General features: G+C 65.9%; 4 protein-coding genes across 7 annotated transcripts in view; 3 read left to right on the top strand and 1 right to left on the bottom strand.

Moving 5' to 3' along the window:
- The window catches only part of BCL2L1 (BCL2 like 1), a 198280-nt gene that overhangs the window by 136702 nt on the left and 41220 nt on the right, over window positions 1-20358 (top strand). The window lies entirely within an intron of this gene.
- Window positions 432-4012, top strand: LOC130156014 (interferon regulatory factor 4-like). 4 transcript variants are annotated; one of them, XM_056354104.1, is made up of 8 exons: window positions 432-677; window positions 1441-1630; window positions 1823-1866; window positions 2150-2252; window positions 2358-2684; window positions 2767-3162; window positions 3313-3431; window positions 3547-4012. In XM_056354104.1, exons 1-8 carry the CDS (start codon window positions 504-506, stop codon window positions 3685-3687), a joined length of 1494 nt encoding a protein of 497 aa, XP_056210079.1. In that variant the 5' UTR covers window positions 432-503; the 3' UTR covers window positions 3688-4012. The 4 variants fall into 4 exon arrangements, with proteins under 4 accessions (XP_056210079.1, XP_056210078.1, XP_056210081.1 ...); XM_056354103.1 differs by having other exon boundaries at window positions 2334-2684; XM_056354105.1 differs by having other exon boundaries at window positions 435-677; window positions 2583-2684.
- On the top strand, window positions 4879-6342 carry FOXS1 (forkhead box S1). Its single transcript, XM_056354113.1, is given in 2 exon segments — window positions 4879-6107; window positions 6109-6342. Coding segments are annotated over 2 exon segments (1341 nt in total). The 5' UTR covers window positions 4879-4934; the 3' UTR covers window positions 6277-6342.
- On the bottom strand, window positions 9638-17579 carry MYLK2 (myosin light chain kinase 2). The gene is made up of 12 exons (XM_056354088.1): window positions 16667-17579; window positions 16221-16486; window positions 15771-16084; window positions 14889-14994; window positions 14568-14661; window positions 14302-14411; window positions 13591-13732; window positions 13224-13294; window positions 12841-12969; window positions 12354-12506; window positions 11838-11970; window positions 9638-11345 (listed from the first exon to the last, which is right to left on the bottom strand). Exons 1-12 carry the CDS (start codon window positions 17543-17545, stop codon window positions 11265-11267), a joined length of 2478 nt encoding a protein of 825 aa, XP_056210063.1. The 5' UTR covers window positions 17546-17579; the 3' UTR covers window positions 9638-11264.

Raw genomic sequence — 20358 nt, 5'->3', positions numbered from 1 at the left:
CCTTATTCCTTGTAGGGAGCATGTGGGAGCCCTGAAAATCTGAGGGGAAGCACCCAAGATGGGTGCAGGGCTTCAGGGGAGTCCTCTGTGTTCCTGGTGCCCTGTCCCCTCTGTTGTGGGTGGCCCTGTCCCCTCTCCCATGGGCGCGAGGTACCTGTCTCCTCTCCTGTGTGTGCCCCTGTCCCCTTTCCCATGGGTGTGAGATGCCTGTCCCCTCTCCATGGGTGGCCCTGTCCCCTCACCTGTAGGCTGCCCTGTCTCCACTGCCGTGGGTTGCCCTGCTCCTTTTCCCAAGGGTGCAGGGTACCTGTCCCTTCTGCCATGGGCGCAGGGTGCCTGTCCCCTACCGCGGGCTGCCCCGTGTCCCCCCCGCCCCGGGCTGGCAGCGCAGCCAGAGCCGGCAGCGCCGGGCAGGAAAGGGAAAGTGAAAGCCAGCGCGACGCTTTCGCTTTCAGAGCCCCGGCACGTTCCCCCGGGGTGGCGGGGCCGGGCGCGGGGCCGCGATGGCGGAGCCGGGGGCGCCCATGCGGCTCAAGGAGTGGCTGATCGCGCAGATCGACAGCGGCCGGTACCCGGGGCTGCGCTGGGAGAACCGGCACCGGACGCTCTTCCGCATCCCCTGGAAGCACGCGGCCAAGCAGGACTACCGGCAGCAGCAGGACGCCGCGCTCTTCAAGGTACCCCGGGGGTCCTGAGACCCCCGCCTGGCTCCGGCAGCGTCCCCGGGACCCGCCACCCGGCTCCGTGCGCACTCCCGGTGCTCCCCGCTGCCCAGCTCATGCGCACCCCTGTGGCTCCCCATTGCCCAGCCCTGTGCACTCCCCCGGGACCCCCACTGGCTCCCTCTGCGATCTCGCTCCATGCACACCCCCGGGCTCCCCATTTTCCAACCCTGTACACTCCCCTGAGACAACCCCCCCCCCCCCAGCTCCGTGAGCACCCCCGGGGCTCCCCGCTGCCCAGATCCATGCGCACCCCTGCGGCTCCCCATTGCCCAACCCTGTGCACTCCCCCGGGACCCCCAACCTGACTCCATGAGCACCCCCTGGGGCTCCCCATTGCCCAGCCCTGTGCACTCCCCCAGAACCCCCCACCTGGCTCTGTGCACACCACCACCCAGAACACCGGAGCTCCCCACTGCCCAGCTCTGTGCTCAACCCTAGGACCTCCCACTTGGCTCGCTGTGCACCCCTGGGACTCCCCACCCAGCTCCATGCGCACCCCCGGGTCTCCCCATTGCCTGTCCCTGTGCACTCCCCCAGGAACCCCCCCCACCGCCCAGCTCCCTGCAGCCCCCCAGGACACACAGTCCTGGCTCCCCACTGCCCCGCAGCCAGCCCTGGCTGGCAGATTCATACCCCAGCAGGCCCCCTTGGACAGTAGAATGGGGGAACAGGGCACTGGCAGCCCCCACAGTGCAGGGCACCCTCTGCCTGGCAGGCTTGGGCCATCTACAAGGGGAAGTACCACGAGGGGACGGACAAGGCTGACCCCTCCACCTGGAAGACGCGTCTCCGCTGCGCCCTCAACAAGAGCACCGACTTCCAGGAGGTGCCCGAGCGGAGCCAGCTGGACATCTCCGAGCCCTATAAGGTGTACCAGATTGTGTCCGATGACGCCTGGGATGCAGGTATGTCCCTCCTCCTGCACCAGACTTGGGGCTGGTGTCTGTGCCATGCCTGTACAAGCCCTGTGTCCCGTAGATGTCACCCTTCCTCCCCACTCCTCTTCCTCTCTGAGTGACCTGTGCAGCCAGGCACCTTCCTGGAGGCTGTTCCTGCTGTTTGCCAGGGCCTCATCAGGTTTTCCTTGCTCTCCGCAGAGAAGGATGGTGACATGCAGTCCCCGGACAGCAAAGATCAGCAGGTGAGCCAGCCCCCTACCTTGTGCCATCTGCCACAAGAGCTGCCTACAGGCTGGAGAATGTGGGAGCCCCAAATCCTGCCTCATCCACCGGCTGCTGCCCTGCCTGCATCTGTCCTACTGGGCAGCCGGATCCCCTGGGCATTGCTGAGGGTCCCCTGTGCCATGCAGCTGCCAGCCTCAGGCAGGGGATCTGCCGGCACACGGGGTCCATGGTGAAGGCAGGAGCTGGCTCAGGGCCCCCCAGTGCTGGCTCAGCCCTCACCGCAGCCACTCTGCTCCTCAGGGCAGCACTGCGGGGAGTCTGGAGGAGGCAAACCAGAAGGGCACAATGGAGACATGCCACGAGTCTCCACTGCCCCTGCTCTCTGCGCAGCTGGCCAAGCGAGGTGAGGAGGGTCCCTGGCGGTAGGATAGGGCTGGGGTGGGGGGTATACACTGCCCGGCAGCAGCAAGCCCTCTCTCCACAGCCCCACGTCTCATCCCTTGTGCAGGCAGTGCCCATGGTGATGGAGATGGGCTGGGGACTCCCTCCCTGCTCCAGCAGACCCACTTGATCATGCACTTAGGGGCTTTAATGAGGCCCAGTAACAAGCAGCAGCGGTGGGAAGGACCCTGCTGTCTGCCTGACTCCAGGGGCTGGGTCCAGGACAGCACCCGGGAGCCCTTGGGGACAGCTGCCCATGTCCCTTTACCACCTCATCTCTGCCCTGGCTCAGCGTACCATGTGAGGGGAGTCTTCTATGGCTGGAACCCAACCCACGGCCACCTCCTCCCCAGACCCCCGTCCTACCTCCCCGTAGAAGACATCAACCACTCAGGTAGGAGCCATGCTGGCTGGGCAGTGCCTGGTGTGGCCCCCCCGACTGGGCTGCCCACAAGCTGACTCTCCCCTCACCCCAGACTGCTGGCTCCACGTCCGCCTGTACTACTGTGACGTGTTGGTGAAGGAGGTCACCACCCGCACGGCCGAGGGCTGCCGCATCACCTCCCGCGCCGTGCCAGCTGACAGCGAACGCCTCTACGGCCCCTCCTGCATGGAGCAGATCGAGTTCCCCCCACCGCGAGTGCTCGGCGGCAGCGGACGGCTGGCCGGCATGACTGACGTGCTGGAGCGGCTCCTGCCCCACCTGGACCGCGGTGTGCTGCTGTGGGTAGCGCCCGAGGGGGTCTTCATGAAGCGCCAGTGCCAGGGTAGGGTGTACTGGAACGGGCCACTGGCCCCGCACAGGGACTGGCCCAACAAGCTGGAGAGAGAGAAGACCTACAAGCTGCTGGACACGCAGCAGTTCCTGCAGCGTAAGTGCCCACCTGCTGCCCTGGGCTCCACCGGCCCCGGGGAGACCCTGATCCCCTCGGGAACAGGGGCAGGTCCTGCCCCGGCGCAGCTGCTCCGGGCTGCGGGGCCCCAGGGGTGCCGTGTCCCCTAACGGGGCCAGTGTCTTGCAGAGCTGCGGGGGTACCTGAGCCACGGGCAGCCCACGCCACAGTACCAGATCCACCTGTGCTTCGGGGAGGAGTACCCCACCAGCGCTGGGCACCACTTCCAGAAGCTTATCATGGCCCACGTGAGTACGCACCGGGGCTGGTGCTCGTGGCATCCCCAAGCCAAGCGCCAGGGCCGTGGCGGTTGGGAGGCTTGTGGGCCAGTGCCCATTCTCCATCGGCTCTGTGCCTCCACAGGTGGAGCCGGTGTTTGCGCGGGAGCTCTTCCATCACGCCCAGTGCATAGGGCCAGCACTGCTCCGTGACTCCCCCCAACCCTGCACCCCCGGTGCCTCCAGCCACATTATCCACGTCCTCAAACAGCTCTGCCAGCCCTGAGCCCGAGTGAGTGGGACAGAAGAGCCCAGTTGCGACAAAGCCTCGGAGCGGGATGCTCTGCTGCCCCTCGGCCACGCTCCGGTGACGTTCCCCGAGCCGCTGTGCATGGGGCACTCAGCACTGCAGGGCCGTGCAGGCGGGCACTGCCCAGGACGAGGACGGCTGCCACCCCCGCACAGATCATGGTATTTATTCCCCAGGAGCCACCGGGTGGGATTTCCTGTGTGCTTGTTTGGTGAGCCGGAGCAGTCAGCTCCATCCTTGTACCTTGCACGGCAAGGATTCGTTGTTTATAAACCTTAGAAATAAAGGTTGTGTTTTGGTACCACTGACTCTGGGGTGGGGGGCTGGGGCTGGTGCGGGGGGCCACGGGCATCTGGGGGAGCCGAGCCTGGGCAGAGCCTCACACTGTGGGCAAAGCCAGCTCAACCCCAGCCGTGGGGACAGCATGAGCTAACCCCTGCCCCTGCGCCAGCTCACGACCTGCCCTGCCCCGCGTCCTGGCCCCTTGGCAGGAGGTGCGGGCCCCTGCGAGGTGCCCATCAGCTGCTCTGCCAACCTGGCAACCCAGGAGCCTGTTCCAAGGGTGCTGACTGCCCATGCCTCAGTTTCCCCTGGTGAGTGGAGTGAGGAGGGCTCTGGGAGGTGGGGGCCATGCTGCACCCTGGGGGCAACATCCTGGCTGGGTGCAGTGCAGGGATCTGGCATGGAGCAGAGTTGGGGCACGGTGCACAGGACCCATCACAGCGCCAGGCTGGAGGCGGGGGCCGAAGTGCTGGGGTGGGCAGGGGGTGTGTGGGGAGCCAAGGGCTGCCAGCAGCCCCAGCCCCACCAGCAGCCCCCCACTCAGCCTCCTGCCATCCCTGGCCAGGGCCCAGCTGCTCACCGTGGGCAGGGCAGGATGAGACCCAGGTCGTGGGAACCTCCCGTGGGAACAGGGACTGTGGGAGCGGGGGGCCATGCCCGGGGCTTGGCCACAGCCGGCGCTGCCCACCTCTGCCCCGGGGAGGCCGCGGCCGTGCCAGCCCCGGGGCCGCTGGCTGCTGGCCGCCGGCCTTGGCGGCGCGTCCATCCGCCCGTCCGCAGGGACTGGCGCTGGACGGCGGAGCCCGCTCCGCCCTGGGCGGCCCCGTAGAGGAGGGGCCCGCCGCCCCCTCGCCCGCCGGCGGGAGGCTGGGCTGCGGCCGGTTTTAACGGGCCGTGCCGGGGCCGTGCGGCAGAGCGGGAGGCTGCGGCTGGCCGTGAGGATGCAGCCGGACCTCCCCGTCGGCGACACGGCTCTGCGCAGCCCACCGGCCCCCGAGCCGGCCGGCGGCTCCTTCCCCAGCCCCGAAGCCACCAAGCCGCCCTACAGCTACATCGCCCTCATCACCATGGCCATCCAGAGCGCGCCCGAGAAGCGCATCACGCTCAGCGGCATCTACCGCTACATCATGGGCCGCTTCACCTTCTACCGGGAGAACAAGCAGGGTTGGCAGAACAGCATCCGCCACAACCTCTCCCTCAACGAGTGTTTCGTCAAGGTGCCCCGTGATGACAAGAAGCCTGGCAAGGGCAACTACTGGACACTCGACCCCGACTGCTACAACATGTTTGAGAATGGCAGCTTCTTGCGGCGCCGCCGGCGCTTCACCAGGAAGAGGGGCCTCCGGGATGCACCGGGCACCGAGGGGGACGAGGGGTGTGGAAAGCCCCCCAGGCAGCGGGTCCAGGGGCCGCCTGCCGCCCCGCCACCCGAGGAGGTGAAGGCAGATGGGGGCTGTGCCTCACCGGCAGCCTCGGGGCACCTGCCGAGCCCTGCCACGCTGCCTGAGGGTGCTGGGGTGCCCGGGTGCACTGACCCCTCCACCCGGCGGCAGCCACCCAAGGCCAGGCAGCCCTGCTTGTACCTGCCGGATGTGCCACAGCCCAAGGGGCCGTTCTTCGCCCCCCCGGAGAGCCGCCCACCCAAGGAGACTGTCTTCGGGGGGCTCCCGGCGGCGCTGCAGCTGCCCCGGCCAGGTCAGTACCCGCTGCCCAGCGAGCGCCCAGCACCGCACCCTGCCCTGCTGCCCGCCCTGCTGCCCACCCAGGCCAGGGACCCCCCACAGGACTCACCGGCCCCTCCAAGCAGCCCCCCGGGCCAGCTGGAGGGTGAGGAGCCAGCCGCCCCTGGGCTAGGGCCAGGCCAGCCCTTTGGGCAGGTGCCCCCCGCGTTCCCTGGCACCCTTCTGGGCACAGGCAAACCCCCCCCATCCTGCTTTCTGGAGGGGGACGGCTACTCGCAGCCCCCCCTGCCCGTTTTCGGCTCCTTCAGCCGGTCAGGGCCTGACGCGCTGGGCAGCAGCTACCAGTGCCGGGTGCAGGCGCTGAGCTTCTGCGTGAAGGAGCGGCCATGCAGCACAGCGCTGGAGCATCTCCTGGCCACAGCCCCCCCGGCCCCCCCCCGCCCCCCGCCAGCCACCCTTCGGGGCCATGGGGCCACGGGCAAGTGAGCAGAAGGAGCCGTGGGGACCAGGGAGCACGATCCCACTGCAGGGGGGCAATGGCTATCCACTGGGGCTGCCCCCCTGCCTCTACCGGACACCCGGCATGTTCTTCTTCGAGTGAGGGACTGGCCCACCCTGGGACACCCCTGGCCCCGGCACCAAATAAAGCACATTCCCCAATGCTGCCTCTGTGGTCTCTGCACCCCGCTCATGGTGGGCAGCGGGCAGGGGAAAGCTGGGGACCCTCTACCCCATCCCGGGTGCTGGCTGGGGGACATGCATCCCCAAGACCACCCGGTGCAGCCCTCATCCCTACAGGCCCCTCCACTGCCGATCGCTGACTGAACAGTGAGGCTGCAGGGGGACGGGGCAGGGCCTGAGCCAGCACCTGCGTCCAGGTCCTGCATCCCTGGGAGATGCTGGGGACAAGGTCCTGCTGCAACATGGGGCCAGGAGCCCTCAGAGCCCCATCCCAGGGTAGCAGTAGGGACCCTCATCCATGAGGGGCAGGGGGACACAATGCAGCAGCAGTGAGCCCCTGCAGAGCCCCGCTGCCACCTCCTTACACCTAGGACTGCTCAAAGGGCCTGGCTTCACCCCGGGTGCCACACATGTCACAACTGGCACCAGCCTCAGCATGTGGCCCCGCTCACACACCCATGTGGTCCCAGAAAAATGCCAGGGAGGAGCTGGGGGCAGTAGCACAGTGTGGGGGGCTCTGCTCGGAGGGGTAAAGGGCTCCCTCCCCTCTCTGTCCCTGCTCAGGGCTGTGCCCTGGCTTGGCCAGGGTCCCACCAGGTTCCGGCAAACACCGTGAGGCCAGGGAAGCCCGCAGAGCCCTGCTGTGCCAGGGGCTGGGGCTGCGATGGGAACAGCCAGGGAAAGTGGATTCCTCCGACCTGAATCATGCCGGGTGGCTGCTGGAGAGGAGGCACCAGCTGAGTCACCACTGCCGGTACCGGGCTGGGCACAGGGCTCTGCCCTGGGTGGCCAGGCTGGGGGGCACTGGGGTGGGCAGGGGTCCCCACACAGCCCCAGGCTGGGACCCGGTCGCTAGCCCCTTCCTACATACCACCAGGACACCGGGGCCATCGTCTCTGCAGTGCTGGAGTAGGGACAGAGCAATGCTGGCATAGCGGGGGGCTGCGCCTGTGCCCCCATCCTGCCCACCCCAGGCTGGGAGAGAGGGGACCCCAGGAGCAGTGGTGCCCAGGCTCCACAGCACAGCTGGTCCCAGGGCAGGCACAGCAGGAGGACCCCAGGCTGGCAAGGTTCTTCATGCTGCTGCAGGGAGCAGGCTTGTGGCAGAGCCCCCCGGCCCCCCAAAACCAGAGGGACCCCAGCTTGCCCAGTCGTGGGGGTCTCTGTGGGGGCCGCATTGGCACTGAGGGACGGCGCTGGCATCACTCAGGGACCCGGAGCACCACAGCCGCGTCAGTCCCGTTATCAGCCCCCAGACGGCTGCTGCTGGGCCATGGCCACGTCCCAGCCCCAGGCAGGGTGAGGGGGGCCACCATTCGTCATCGAGGACGGCCACTCAGCCCTGGGCCTCTCTCTTTTCTCCCTTTTTTTTTTCCCCTCCCCAGTGGAAAACAATATTTGAGCGCCTACATCATGCTGGCGTCTCCGGAGCGGCCGGCGGCGAGCGCGGCTGACCTCAGCCCCCTCCTTCACACGGTCCCCGGGGGCGCGGGAGGAAGCGAGCTCCGCAGCTGTGCCCAGGGGCCGTCTGGTTCCCACGCAGCGTGGCTGGGCCCCTCACCCGTCCAGGCTCCCCTCGCTGCCTGGGAACACGTGGCCACAGCCCCAGGCCGGGGTCCCTGTGCCGGGAGCAGCGTGGCATCACATGGCCACATCCTATCGCTCCCTCCCTGAGCTGTAGCCCCCAGGGATGGAGTCCCCCATCCCACAGAGCCTGGCTGCCTGCACTGGCATGCAGACCAGGGCCATCCGCTCTGCTGGTGCTCCCGGCTGCAGACCCGCTGCTCTCCCTGCCCTGCCTCCTCCCTGGCTCGCTCCACGGCTCGTGGTGGGTGGCCTGGCCCACGGCCCACTCACCCGCTCCCAGCATGGGCCGTGCCGTGGCCAGGGACCAGGCTGCACCCAGTCACGGGGCAAACCTTCTGCTGCCACTGCTGGTGGTGCTGCCGGTGCAGGAGGTCTGCCTGCTCCCCTTCCCGCCCCATGCTGCCTGCAGGACCCTTCGCTTGTTCAGGCAGGGTGGGTGCCACTGGGATGGGGTGCAGGCAGGGATGGGTAAGGGTGCTGCTCCGTGCGAGGGCTCAAGACTCTGGGCATGGATGCTATGGACACATGTGCAAATACCCCAGACCACGTTGTGTGTCTGTGGGGGGTGATGAAGACCCCCAGCACGAGGGATGGTGCTGGCTGCCATGACCTTGTGCTGGACCAGGACCAGACTTGTCACTATGCCCATTGGCCCCAGCAGGACTGGTCTCCTCCATGGGGCTCCCGAGCCCTGTCCTGCCCCTCAGCTGGGAGTGCAGGATGGGGCCATGGGTGCTGGCCCAGCAGGCCCTCTCCTCTGGCCTTGATGGAGGCATGATGGGTAGCTCCGTGGGGTCCTGGGGTGGGAGAAGAGGGGGCTGGAGAAGCCAAACTGGGCTGTGGCGTGGGGGTCCCCCACCCAGGTGTTGGGGCACCAGGATATGCTGGTGCCCATGCATCCCTGTGCCGTGGCCGTGCACATGCAAGGCTGCATCCAGGGACCGATGTCCCAGAGCGGCTTGGGGCACCAGGAGTGTCCAGGGGGTGATGGCCCAGCCAGGACCTCCGTGGGCCACCCTACAGCAGAACCCTGTAGCCCCCATGGTCCACCAGGGCCAGGGCAACGCGTGGCTCCTGGGGCCAGACAGGAAGGAGACGTCACCGCCACGGAGTGTAACTCAAACCAGATGGGGCTGCGCTGGCGTCCAGGCCCGCAGGGTGGTCACCGACAGGAACCGGTCAAAGGCTGCCGGCAGGAAGGGCTGGGAGGGACGCCCGCGGCAGGAGCCGCATCCAGGCCCAGGCAGCCTTAACCGCTTCGGGGCCAGCGGCAGCCCCACCGGACAGAGGGGCACCGGCCCCCATCAGCATTCCCTGGGCATCCCACCCCACTCGGGCAGATGCTGAAGCCATGAGGACACCTCTCACCATCCCTCCCGCCCTCCTTCCTTCCAGCACCCTGGGGCAGCTGCACAGCCATGGGGTGCACAGACCAGACCCCCCTCGGCTGCACAGCCCTGCCTGGGATGCACCAGGTGGTCCCTGTCCCCAGCACAGCTGGTGGCTCTCTCTGTCCCCTCTACCCTGGGGATGAGACGCCGTTTCCATCCCCTCCCCGCTTATCTGCAGCCCTCCAGCTGCACCTGGGTCCTGCGTGGGTGGGGGCAGTGGCCCAGGGAGGGGGTTGGGAGCAGCACCCCGGCAAAGCAGGGCCGGCAGGGGCTGCAGGCAGACTGTACATTTATTTACAAGAAAGCAAGAGCCAGGCAGGACTCTGGCGTTGGGCAGGGGTCCCGTGAGCCATGTCCACTGCCCGGTGGGGATAAGCCCAAAGCCCCTTCACCTGCTGCAGCCAGTGGGGCTGGGGGGCCCGCGCCTCCCCCCATCTCTCCCCAGGGTTTATGCAGCAGGCGCAGAGGGCACAGGCATCCCCGGAGCAAACACACAGCCCTGGCTCAGAGGGGGCTCAATCACAGTGTAAGCCAAAGCTGGGGGGTAGAGGGAGGCCGGGCCCCCCCTGCCAGCCCCCCAACCCCTCCTGCAGGGGGCAAGGCTAGAAGCTGCAAATCCTGGGGAATGCCCAACCTCCAGCAACACCGGGGGGGCCCAGGGGTGCAGGCAGAGGGAGAGGGGGCTGGGGCGAGGCGGGGGCAGCACCTGCCTCCTCCAGCCCAGCCAGTCCCAGCGAGCCCCCACGCGTGGCGGGGGGAGCTGGCGGCCGCAGCCACCGGCAGTTCCTGTGTGTTGGTGGTCAGGGCTGGAGCGATGCTCGCAGGAGCGGGGGAGCGCGGTCCAGCTGCTCCACATTAGGACGCCTCACTCATCTTGATCTGGCGGGTGAAGCAGAGGTTGTGTTTTTCCCCCGCTGGCAGAGCCGAAGGGCAGGGAGGGCAGGAGGAACACAAAGCCTCCTTCTTCCCTCTCTGGCTCCCAGCTGGGGACACTGCTGGAAGCATGCTCCCGCTTCCTCCCTTCCTGTGCGAGCAGCAGCTCAGGGCCAGCTCCGCTCCCTCACACCCGGCTGGCCGGGGAGTTGCTTCAGTGCTGGCTCTGGTGCCAAAGGCCAGGGTGAGGGTCCACGCCTGCCCTGCAGCATCCTCATGCCAAGCCGCAGTGCTGGGAAGGGAGGTTGGGCAGCTCAAGGTCCAGCAAGAGTGAAGGCAGGGCAGGGCTGTGGCATTTACAGGCAGAGCGAGCAAGTCTGGGTTTTTGGGTCCAAGGTAGCAGCAAGCGCGTGGGGCAGCCCAGGCAGCGGGGCTCACACTGGACCAGCCCTTCTCCTCCAAGGCCAGGGGAAGGAAGCACGAGTGGAGCAGAGATGCTGCGGGTCGGGCGATGCAGAGCCGGGCCAGGGATGAGGTCAGAAAATACCACTCAGGAGTGGCCTTGCAGTTCAAGAAAATCCAGACAGGAGCATTGGCTCAATGGGCATGGGGAGGGCTGGAGCCCCGGGAGCCCAGGAGGGCACAGCCAGCATCCCCAGCAGCAGGTCCCCAGCGCAGCAGTGCCACCCGGGTGGGACGAGCTCGGCTGAGCGGTGGGTGCAGTTGAGAAGCCCAGTGGGGTCCCAGCCCCAGAGCAGTCCTGCAGCCGCTGGGTACCAAGGCTGGGTGCAGCCCCGGGGATGCAGCAGAACAGCACCGGTGGTGGCATGGGGCATGGAGCAGGGGTGCAGCACACGGGCTTCAGAGCAGCCACCTGGCAGCAGCACAGGCAGGGAGGGGGCTGCGTGACTCCAGCCCCTGGCCCCCATGGTGGGAAGCGAGGGATCCGGCAAGGTGCTGCTGTCATCCAGAAGCAGGATTGATGTGGGACCCTGTGAAGCGGTTCCTCTCTGGCCTTGACTCACACTTGGCTCAGGGTCCCCACGGGAGGCCCCGCTCAGACACCCAGTGCTGTCAGCGACCCCGAGCTGGTGATCTTCTTGAAGCGGTTGGCGGCACACACCCCGATAAAGTTTTTCTGTAAAGGGGAAGAGGAGAGATGCTCACCCTACCGCAAGGGCTGTGGCTCCAGAGGTTGAGCCAGATGCTGCTCCCCAGGCTGTGAGTAGCTGGGCTGGGGAGTGTGCAGCTGCCCGGGCGCCCACTTAGCCAGGCTGTATGGAAGGGGAGCGCAGGGCTGATGCTGGGGATCACCCCCGACACTGTCCTGACACCACTCCTACCCCTAAAAGGTGCCCTTGGGATTGGCTCAGGGCAGACCACCATGAAGGGATCTCTGCTTGACAGGGGTCCCACCCTGGGGGCACCCATGCAAGGGTCCTTGTGCTGAGGAGCCCTTTCTCCACGTGCAGGGGTCCCCAAGCCCTTGTGTCCCAGCTGCCAGCAGCACAGTGAGACAGAGCCATCCTCCTGTCCCAGATGCCATCTGCCAGGACAAGCAGAGGCTGGCAGCCCCCCCACCAGCTCCCCCAGACAGCATTGACCCTCCTCCCTGTGCCTGCTCCCATACCTTCCAGCGCCGCCGCATGACATATTTCTTGAGCAGCACCTGAGACTTGAGCTGGCGGTTGCAGCGTTTGGCCTTTTCTGCCAGGTTGTTGAGCCAGGGATGCTGCAGGCACTGCCCAGCGCTCATCCGGGCACTGGGGGTGAGAGGAGCCCAGGTCACCCCTACCCAAGCCCCTGTCCCCCAGCTACCCCCTTCTCCAGCCACCTAAGAGCCCCAGAGCTCAAAAACCTGCAGGGAGGAACAAACTGGAGGGATGTACCCATGGACTGGTGGGGCTGGGCAGAACTTTGAGTGGTCCAGCATGTCCTGCTTGGTGCAGGTGACCCTGGAGAGACACAGGGCTCTGCCAGGGGCAGCTAGGAGCCAGGGCAGGGCTCCATGAATCTCATTTGATACAGGGCATCAGGGGATGCCTCTGGTCCCAGTGCAGAGGGCAGTACGTGATGCCCAGGGTCTGGGGATGCAGCTCTGGGGGTGCCCACCCCAGGACCCCCATGGCCACTGCTGGCCTCACACCTCTTCTCCTTGATGATGAGGTTTGAGACAAAGTCTTTGGCCTCATCAGAGACGCTCTCGAAGGTCTCCTCATCAAAGTACCAGTTGGCAGCCAGGACATTGTTGAGCGTCTCGGTGTCATTGTCGCCCAAGAAGGGGGAGAGGCCGCTGAGCCTGGGGGCACAGGGGGGTGAGGAGCCAGGTGCCCTCAGGCTACAGCACCTCCCAGACCCCCAAAATGGGGCCAATCTGGCCAGGGCTGCCCCAGGGAAGCAAGGCAGGGTGGCCCCGAGAAGGGATGTGGTGTGTGGCTGCTGGCAGCATGCAGTGCCTGCAGATCTGGGCACAGACGCTCCCCAGTCCCCCCCCACCTCCCCGTCCAGCGCCCTCCACCAGCCCTCCACGAAGCTGGGTGCCTGGGGCACCTGAAGGGCTTGGGGACGGCTCTGTGCCCAGGGAAGCTGTGCCCCGGCACGGCGCTGGCAGCCGCCATACAGCACTGACATACAGCATGTAGGTAATGACACCCATGCTCCACATGTCCGTGGAGTAGGAGACTTGCTCATAGTTGACCACCTCGGGGGACAGGAATTCAGGAGTGCCGAAGTTCACCTTCAGCTTATCCTGGGGGTTGTACCTGCAGCCAGGGACGAGGAATTCAGCAAGGACAGGATGCTCCTCCAAACCACTGCCCCCCTCCCAGCAGGCACTGCCCTCCCCAGCCCCCCCTGTCAGACAGGGAGAGCTGGGACAGGCAGCCATGGCCAAAGTCACAGGCCAGAGCAGGTCCCAGGGCTCCCAGCACCCCGAGAGCACATGGGGCCAAAGGGTGGGGAGAAGGGACGGGGAGAAGGGATGGGGAGAAGGGACGGGGTGGGGGGAAGATAGCACCTTCGAGCCAGCCCAAAGTCGATGATCTTCACCATGTGCCCGGTGGCGGCCACACAGAGGATGTTCTCAGGCTGTGGGGACAAGGGACACCATTGCCCCACTGCTGAGAGGGGACACCCCCAGCACACAGCTCTGGCAGCCCACGGGTCCTGCAGCTGACCCCTGCCAGAATGACACCAATTTTCCAGGCATCCCTCCCATGGCTGGCCGATGTTGGGGACACACCGCCTTCACGGGCATGGCAGGGCTTGAGTCAGCGTGCAGCTCCCCACTTCGGTGGCTACAAACACCCGCTACCCCTGCACCCCAGCGTCCCCCATCCCTGCGAGCAGCAGCCAGCCCCTGCTGTCACCCGCCGGCCCCACACCTTGAGGTCGAGGTGGAGGACGCCCATGTGGTGCATGAAACGGATGCCCTCACAGATCTGCCGGACGAACACCATGCAGTCCACCTCCGTCAGGTGGTAGTCATCATCGATGATCCGCTCGAAGAGCTCGCCACCCTCCACACTGCATGGGGATGGAGCGCAGGGTCAGCTGGGGCTCCCTGCCCCAAGCCTTCCTCCTGCAGAGCCCCCTGCCTGCCCCAGGGACCCTGCCCCAGCCCCACCACAGAGATGCTGGTGTAGAGGCTGGGCAGAGCCACTGTGGGATGCCTGCATGCTGGGATCAGATGCCCCCCCCCCCCCCCAGGCAGGCATGGGGGGGTTACCCCTGGACACCCCAGCTCCCCTGGGGTTTGTAGAGCAGAACAGCCTCAGCACAGGCCCCAGCCTCCTCGGAGCAAGCAGGCAGGGGAAAAGGAGCTGTGTGGGAAGGACCAGCATCATGTCCACCCTCAACGCAACCGTGATGGAAGGAGATACTGTCCCAGCCAGGCAGAGCCTGAGGTTGCCTGTGAGCCTGGAGCAAGCCAGGGAGGTGCTCAAGAAGGACAGGCAAGGTGGGGGACATTCCCTGGGACCAATCCCTTCTGCTTGGTGAGGGGCAGACACATCCACTCCATCTCTGAAGCATCCTCCACAATGGTGCCCCTCACCCAGGCATCGGGCCTCACAAGGCATTGCCCCAGCACTCACAACTCCATGAAAAGGATGATCTCCCGGGGAGTTTCGATGGCATCGTAGAGCTGGATGAGGTTGCGGTGATTCAGCTGATTCATCACGTCAATCTCCAGCAGCACCATCTCCTGCAGAAGGAGCCCCATTGCGGTGCAGGATGTCAGCCCTGGCCAAGCCACTGGCACTAGGACAGGCTGTGGCACAGCACAGCATGGGCAACACACAGGGGACAGCCACCCACTACCAAAGCCAGGTGGAGCCCCCTGCCCCAGCATGGGTCATACCTTGTCCTTGGCACCCTGCTTCCGGATCACTTTGGCCGCCAGCTTGAGCCCTGTTTGCTTCTCCGTGCATGTGTGGACTTCGCCAAACTTGCCCCTGGGGAGAGAGGGAGAGGTGCCAACACCATCAGCCACCCAGGCTTCTGGGGACCCCTACACTGTGCTGGGGTGCTGCCCCATGCTCCCCGCCTGCCCGAGGCACCAACCCACCATGGCCAAAGAAGTCCCCGACTTCCCCGAGCCGTGTTCCAAGGCTGGCCAGCAGCTCAGGGTAGTGCCAGGGGAAAGCCAGGCACCCTCTGCCATCCTGGGGTCCCTCCTTACCCCCCCAGGATGTCCTTGGAGCTGAGATTGAACTGGGAGCTGACGCTGGCGGACCGCAGGGTGACGATGCGGTGCGCGAAGGGTGCCGGCGGCGGAGGGACGTCATCTGCCCAGAGAGGAGGACTGGGATGAGAAGGTGGGCTGCCCAGCCAGGGGACCCACCGCTGGGGCACCCCGGGGTGCCATAGGCAGGCGCCCAGCTGCGTAGCCCAGCCAAGCCTGTGGGTGCAGGATGCGACCAAGTACTGAGTGCCTGGCTGCAAATCAGGGTCTCCTGGCTGCCTGCTGCACTGGGAGGCACAGCATCCTCCCACGGGTCCCTCGCCACTGCCTGCAGCATCACCTTGCTGGCCGGCACCCACCCCACGGCACCCCGCTGGTGGCACCCCCTCCCCACCATCCCGCGTGGCACGCTCGCCCTCTCCAGGCCATGCTGCTGCGTGTCACCCTCTCTGGGCCACGACCGCTCCGCACCACCCGGCCCTGCTCGCCCTCCCCGGGCAGACCCACACCCCCAGCCCCTGGCCACCCGAGGACAGGATCTGGCCACGCAGGGCGCCCCCCCGAGCACCCACCGCCCCGAGCAGCCCTGGCATCCCCGCAAGGACAGCGGTGCAGGACACGGGGACACGCTGTCCCCTGCCAGCGGCCAGGCACTGGCTGTCACTCCGCAGGCTCCCCTTCCTCCCGGGCAGCCGGGGCTGCAGCCGGGGACACGACGCATTTAGCCCTGTTTACGGGGACACAGGAGCGCGAAGGCCACCGGGCAGGCGATGAGCCAACAGCATGAGCCGGCAGCAGGGGAGGACTGGGGGAGCCCGGGCTGCCACCCCGCGGAGGGTCCCAGGGTGCCAGGACAAGGCAGGCACCTCACAGCCTTACCCAGTATCTCGAAAGGGTCTTCCTTCCCAAAATCGGGGGTGAGGTAGGGGCTGGGGGGTGGCTCTGCCTCCGGTGAGGACGGTTGCCCACCAGGGCCAGGCTGCTCGACGGCCCCGGTGGGATCTGGGGGCTTTCCTGCGGCACTAGGCAATGTCCCCCCCTGCGGGGTGCCAGGGCTGCTGCCCCTGGGCTGCGGGTCCCCCAGGGCTGCCGGGGCAGGGCCAGGCTCTGTCGGACCCTCTCTTCGCTCCACTGCCACGGTCTCCTCCAGTATTGTCTCCATCACCGCCGGATCCTCCCAGGGCTGCTCCTCCCTGGAAGCAGGAGCAGGAGATGAGCAGTGCCCAGCCAGCAGCCCCCAGGCCTAAAGCCCCCCTCTGCCCCGAGGGACCCGGGGCTTCGCCGGGGGCAGCCAGGGGAGGGGACCCCATCCCAGGAGGGTGCAAGTACCTTTGGCAGGCGGCCGGGCAGCTCAGGCTCTGCAGCAGAGCCGGGCGCGGGGGCTCCGGCCCCCTTGGCTGCTGCTGATCCATCTCCTCTGCCTTTGCCACGTTCTCCCCTTCACCCTGAGCCCTGGCAGCAGCCATGGCCGCTGCCTCTGCGGGCTCCTCGCCTCCACCCCCAGCCTCCGCTGCAGCTGGCGGGGGTTCCACCCGCGCAGCTTTCTTCCCTCCATCCTGAGCCTTTACAGCTGCCATGGTTTTCTCCTTTGCAGGCTCCTCTTTGCCTCCATTTTGAGCCTTTTTTGCAGCTGGGGCTTTTTCTGCCTTTTCCACTTTATTTTCTTTATCCTGAGCCTTGGCAGCACCTGAAGCTTTCTCCTTTTCAGGCTTTTTATCAGCTGGGGTCTTCTCTACGTTTGCAGCTTTCTTCCCTCCATCCTGAGCCTTTACAGCTGCCATGGTTTTCTCCTTTGCAGGCTCCTCTTTGCCTCCATTTTGAGCCTTTTTTGCAGCTGGGGCTTTTTCTTCCTTTGCCACTTTTTTTAATTTATCCTGAGCCTTGGCAGCACCTGAAGCTTTCTCCTTTTCAGGCTTTTTATCAGCTGGGGTTTTCTCTGCCTTTACAGCTTTCTTCCCTCCATCCTGAGCTTTTGCAGCAGCCGTGGGTTTCTCCTTTGCAGGCACTTCTTTGCCTCCATCCTGAGCCTGTGCTGTGGTCAAGGTTGTCTCCTCTGTGGGTTTTGCTTTCCCTCCTTCAGCCTCTACTGCAGACGGAGCCTTCTCTGCAGACTCCGTTTTCCCACAGCCCTCGATCTCTGACCCACCAGGGCCTTGCTCCTTCATGGGCTCATCCTTTCCTCCATCCTGAGCCACTGCTACAGCCAAGGTTTTCCCCTCCACAGGCACTGCCTGCCCTCCTTTGGGTTCTTCTCCAGTTGGAGTTTTCTCCTTCATGGGCTCATCCTTCCCTCCATCCTGGGCCTTGGTGGCAGCTGGCACCTTCTCCGTGGATGCTGCCTGTCCTCCATCGTGCTGTGCAGCTGAAGCCTCCTCTGCTGGTGCTGCCTGCCCTCCATCCTGGGGGTCTGGAGCAGCCGGGGCTGCCTCCCCCGCTGGCTCTGCCTTCCGTCCTCCAGCCTCTCCTGCAGCCTTCTCCTTCCCAGGCTCTGCCTGCCCACCATCCTGCACCTCAGTGGCAGCCAGCGCCGTCCCCCCCTGGGGCTGGGCAGCCTCGGGGGCAGCTGGGGCTGCACTGGCCTCTGCTTCGGCAGGGGCTGTGCCACCACCAGCCCCAGCACTAGGTGTGCTGCCCACCCCACCGCCCTGCTCCATGGGGATTCTCTGGGCAGGAGGCAGCTGCCCTGCAGGGCTCCTGGGTCGGCGAAGGCTCCTGCTGGGGAGAATACAGAAGCTGAGGGCTCCCCAGACCTGACTTGTAAAGGATCCTCCCCTGCAGAGGGGTACTGCAGGACTCGGCAGCGGCTCTGCTCCTGCAGGAGAGGGACAAGCTGCTGCCACCCAGCCGGGAACCATGCCCCCAGCGCCCAGTCGGCGGCTCCCAGGCTGGTGGCACCGAGCCAGGGGTCCCACGTGGCCGCCAGTCCCTGCACCGTCCCATTGTGCCCCGATATCTGCAGCACGGTGACTGATCGATGGCCTGATGCCGGCACCTGTTGCTGCCACGGGGCCTCCAGCGCGCAAACAGCCGGCGCGGTGCAGCCAGGGTGCCAATTTAAGGCCACGTCCCCCCATGGCGGGGCAGAGACAGCAGCTCCAGCCCCAGGCTGGCAGTGCGGGATCAGGTGAGGTGAGCATCCCCAGCACGGCCCCACCGCCGCCCACCCTGAGTGGCACAGGCAGGTCCAGCCGCACAGGCAAAGCCCCATCTACCTGGGGGCCATGCAGACCCCTGGCCACAGCAGCCACCAGCGCTGCCCATCCCCATGCCCGGTGGTCATCACAGCTCCTGCCTGAGCAGTGCTCACCAAAGGGACCTGCTGGTGCCCACGTACCTGCGTGGCCTGCCGGCACGTGCTGCCACCCCATCCCCTCCCGCCCAGCTCCCGATCCCCAATCCCTGCTTTGCCCCAGGCTCTGCTACCTTCCCCCGTTCAGCTACATCCCCTCACACTGTCCCAAAATACCCTCCCTGAGCAACTGTCCAGAGGCCAAGATAGCTCAGCCCTGGAATAAACAGACCAGCGACCATCCCAGTAACGCAGGAACCACTTGCTGGACTTACTGGAACAGAAGCTGTAGCAAAGCAGTCCCTAGCCAAGTGGTCCCACATCCCACAGCTCGGCACAGGGAGCTCGCAGGGGCGGAGACGTTACTCCTGAGGCTGGGGGCTCCGCTTCCCCCAGGATCCCCCACTGCCATGGCCCAAGTGGGAGACCATGGGGACCCCCCCGGCCCCTTTACCTGGATCCTGGTGCAGAGGGCGGTCAGGAGGGCAGCATCCGCACTGTGGCAGTGCCCGGAGGGAGCAGCCTCTTCTATCCCGGGTGTAACGGAGCCGGATTAGTGCGGGCAGAGGAGGATCCTTTACAGCAGCAGGAGCCATCCCGCTTCGCCTTTCCCAGCACCTGTCACTGCTGGAGCCTGTTCAAAGGACACGCCACTCTTGCCTGTCCCCCGTGGGCTGGGGACGCGCAGACATGGCGCAGGGGACGGGGCCACATCCTGTCCCAGCACAGCACCATAAGGTAGGCTGGCACCAGCCGCAGCAGCACCCCAAAAACATCCCACAGGGGTAGCCTGGCCGAGCTGGACATGGTCTAGGTGGCTAAGTGCCTCCCAAGGTACCCACAGGTGACACAAGGCAGCCACTGGCCACCCCATGGGGATGGTGGCCAGGAACAGTCAGGAATGGTGCTGGCTCTCTCCATGCCACTAAGCTGTGGCCAGCTCTGTCTGCAGGCACCAGCCCTTTTGGATAGCAGCTCTAAAGGACCCTGCGCTCCACGAGCACGACGTGGCACCCGAGGGCACCACCGACTCTGGGCGCTGCCGCTGGTCCCTGAAGCAGAACTGAGAGCAGCTGGGAAGTGGGCACTGACTGGTGGCTGCAGCCTCCTCCAGGAACTGGCTGAAAGACTAGTTTCCTGCAAAATGAAGTGTTTTGGAGATCGGGGAAAGAAACAAAGGAGCTGGGGGCTCCCGGAGGGGTCAGGCTGTGCATGGGTGCTGCATGGGCATCACCAGCCGCTGCTGAAGGTGTAGCACATGCTGCTGGGGTGTTGCACCCCAGGGCACAGCCCCAGGGACTGTGCAGGGCTGAACCTGGGCATGAAAAAGCCCCAGGCAGAGGGACACCAGAGGCTGCACCGTGCCAAGGGGTGCAGAGGCCCCGAGCGGAGCTGGGCAAGGGCACACACAGAGTCCCGAAGCCAATGGATTCCCAAGGGCTATGCCAAGTTTCTGCCTGCTTCCCCCACCCAGCAGAGCCTTGTTTACTTTAAATCTTTGAACCTTAAGATGAGGAAAGCCTTGCTTGCCAAGGGTGCACAGACAGCTGCCCGCTGCTGGGGGCAGGGACCGGGGTTTGCAGGAGGAACCCCCTGTAACTGGACCCAGCCCTCCCAGCTAGCACTGCCAAGAAAAAGCACTCCAATAATACCAACTATTAAAAACCCAGAACATTCATTTATCATGTCAGGGCAGCACGAACGCCAGCGCAGGGTGGAGGAGGAAAGGCTCGGCTCCTCACCCACAGCTCAGCCTTGTTTTGGGGTGACAGGGGAGGCTGGGGCTCAGTGACTAGTGGTAAAGCAGCAAAAGAGTGAGAGAAAAAGAGAGGGCAGAGGCTGCTGAGGGTCAGGTACTGGCCCCTGGAGCTGCCCCACACCGGGCAACCTCCTGGCCCGCTCCCCATCACTCCTTGCTAACCCAGCCAGGCACGGGCAGGGCACCCAGCACCTCCACAGTGCTCTGCTGGCAGAGGAGCACCGAAGGGCTGAGTGCTGGTGCTTGCTGGAGGAGCAAGGCTCTCCCCAGGGCTGGCCTGGCCAGCTGCCCCCGGGGAGGCTGAGATTACCATGGGCTCCTCCAGCCTTGGCCCCTGCCAGCTGATGGGTGGCAGGTCCCTCCTCCAGAGCTCTCCATCCTGGTCCCACAGCCACACGGAGCTCAAGTCCTGCCAGACA

This window comes from Falco biarmicus, chromosome 10 (genome assembly GCF_023638135.1).
Source record: "Falco biarmicus isolate bFalBia1 chromosome 10, bFalBia1.pri, whole genome shotgun sequence".
Classification (NCBI taxonomy): domain Eukaryota; kingdom Metazoa; phylum Chordata; class Aves; order Falconiformes; family Falconidae; genus Falco; species Falco biarmicus.
Note: the sequence above shows the minus strand (reverse complement) of the source record. Positions and strands in the feature narration are given on the sequence as shown.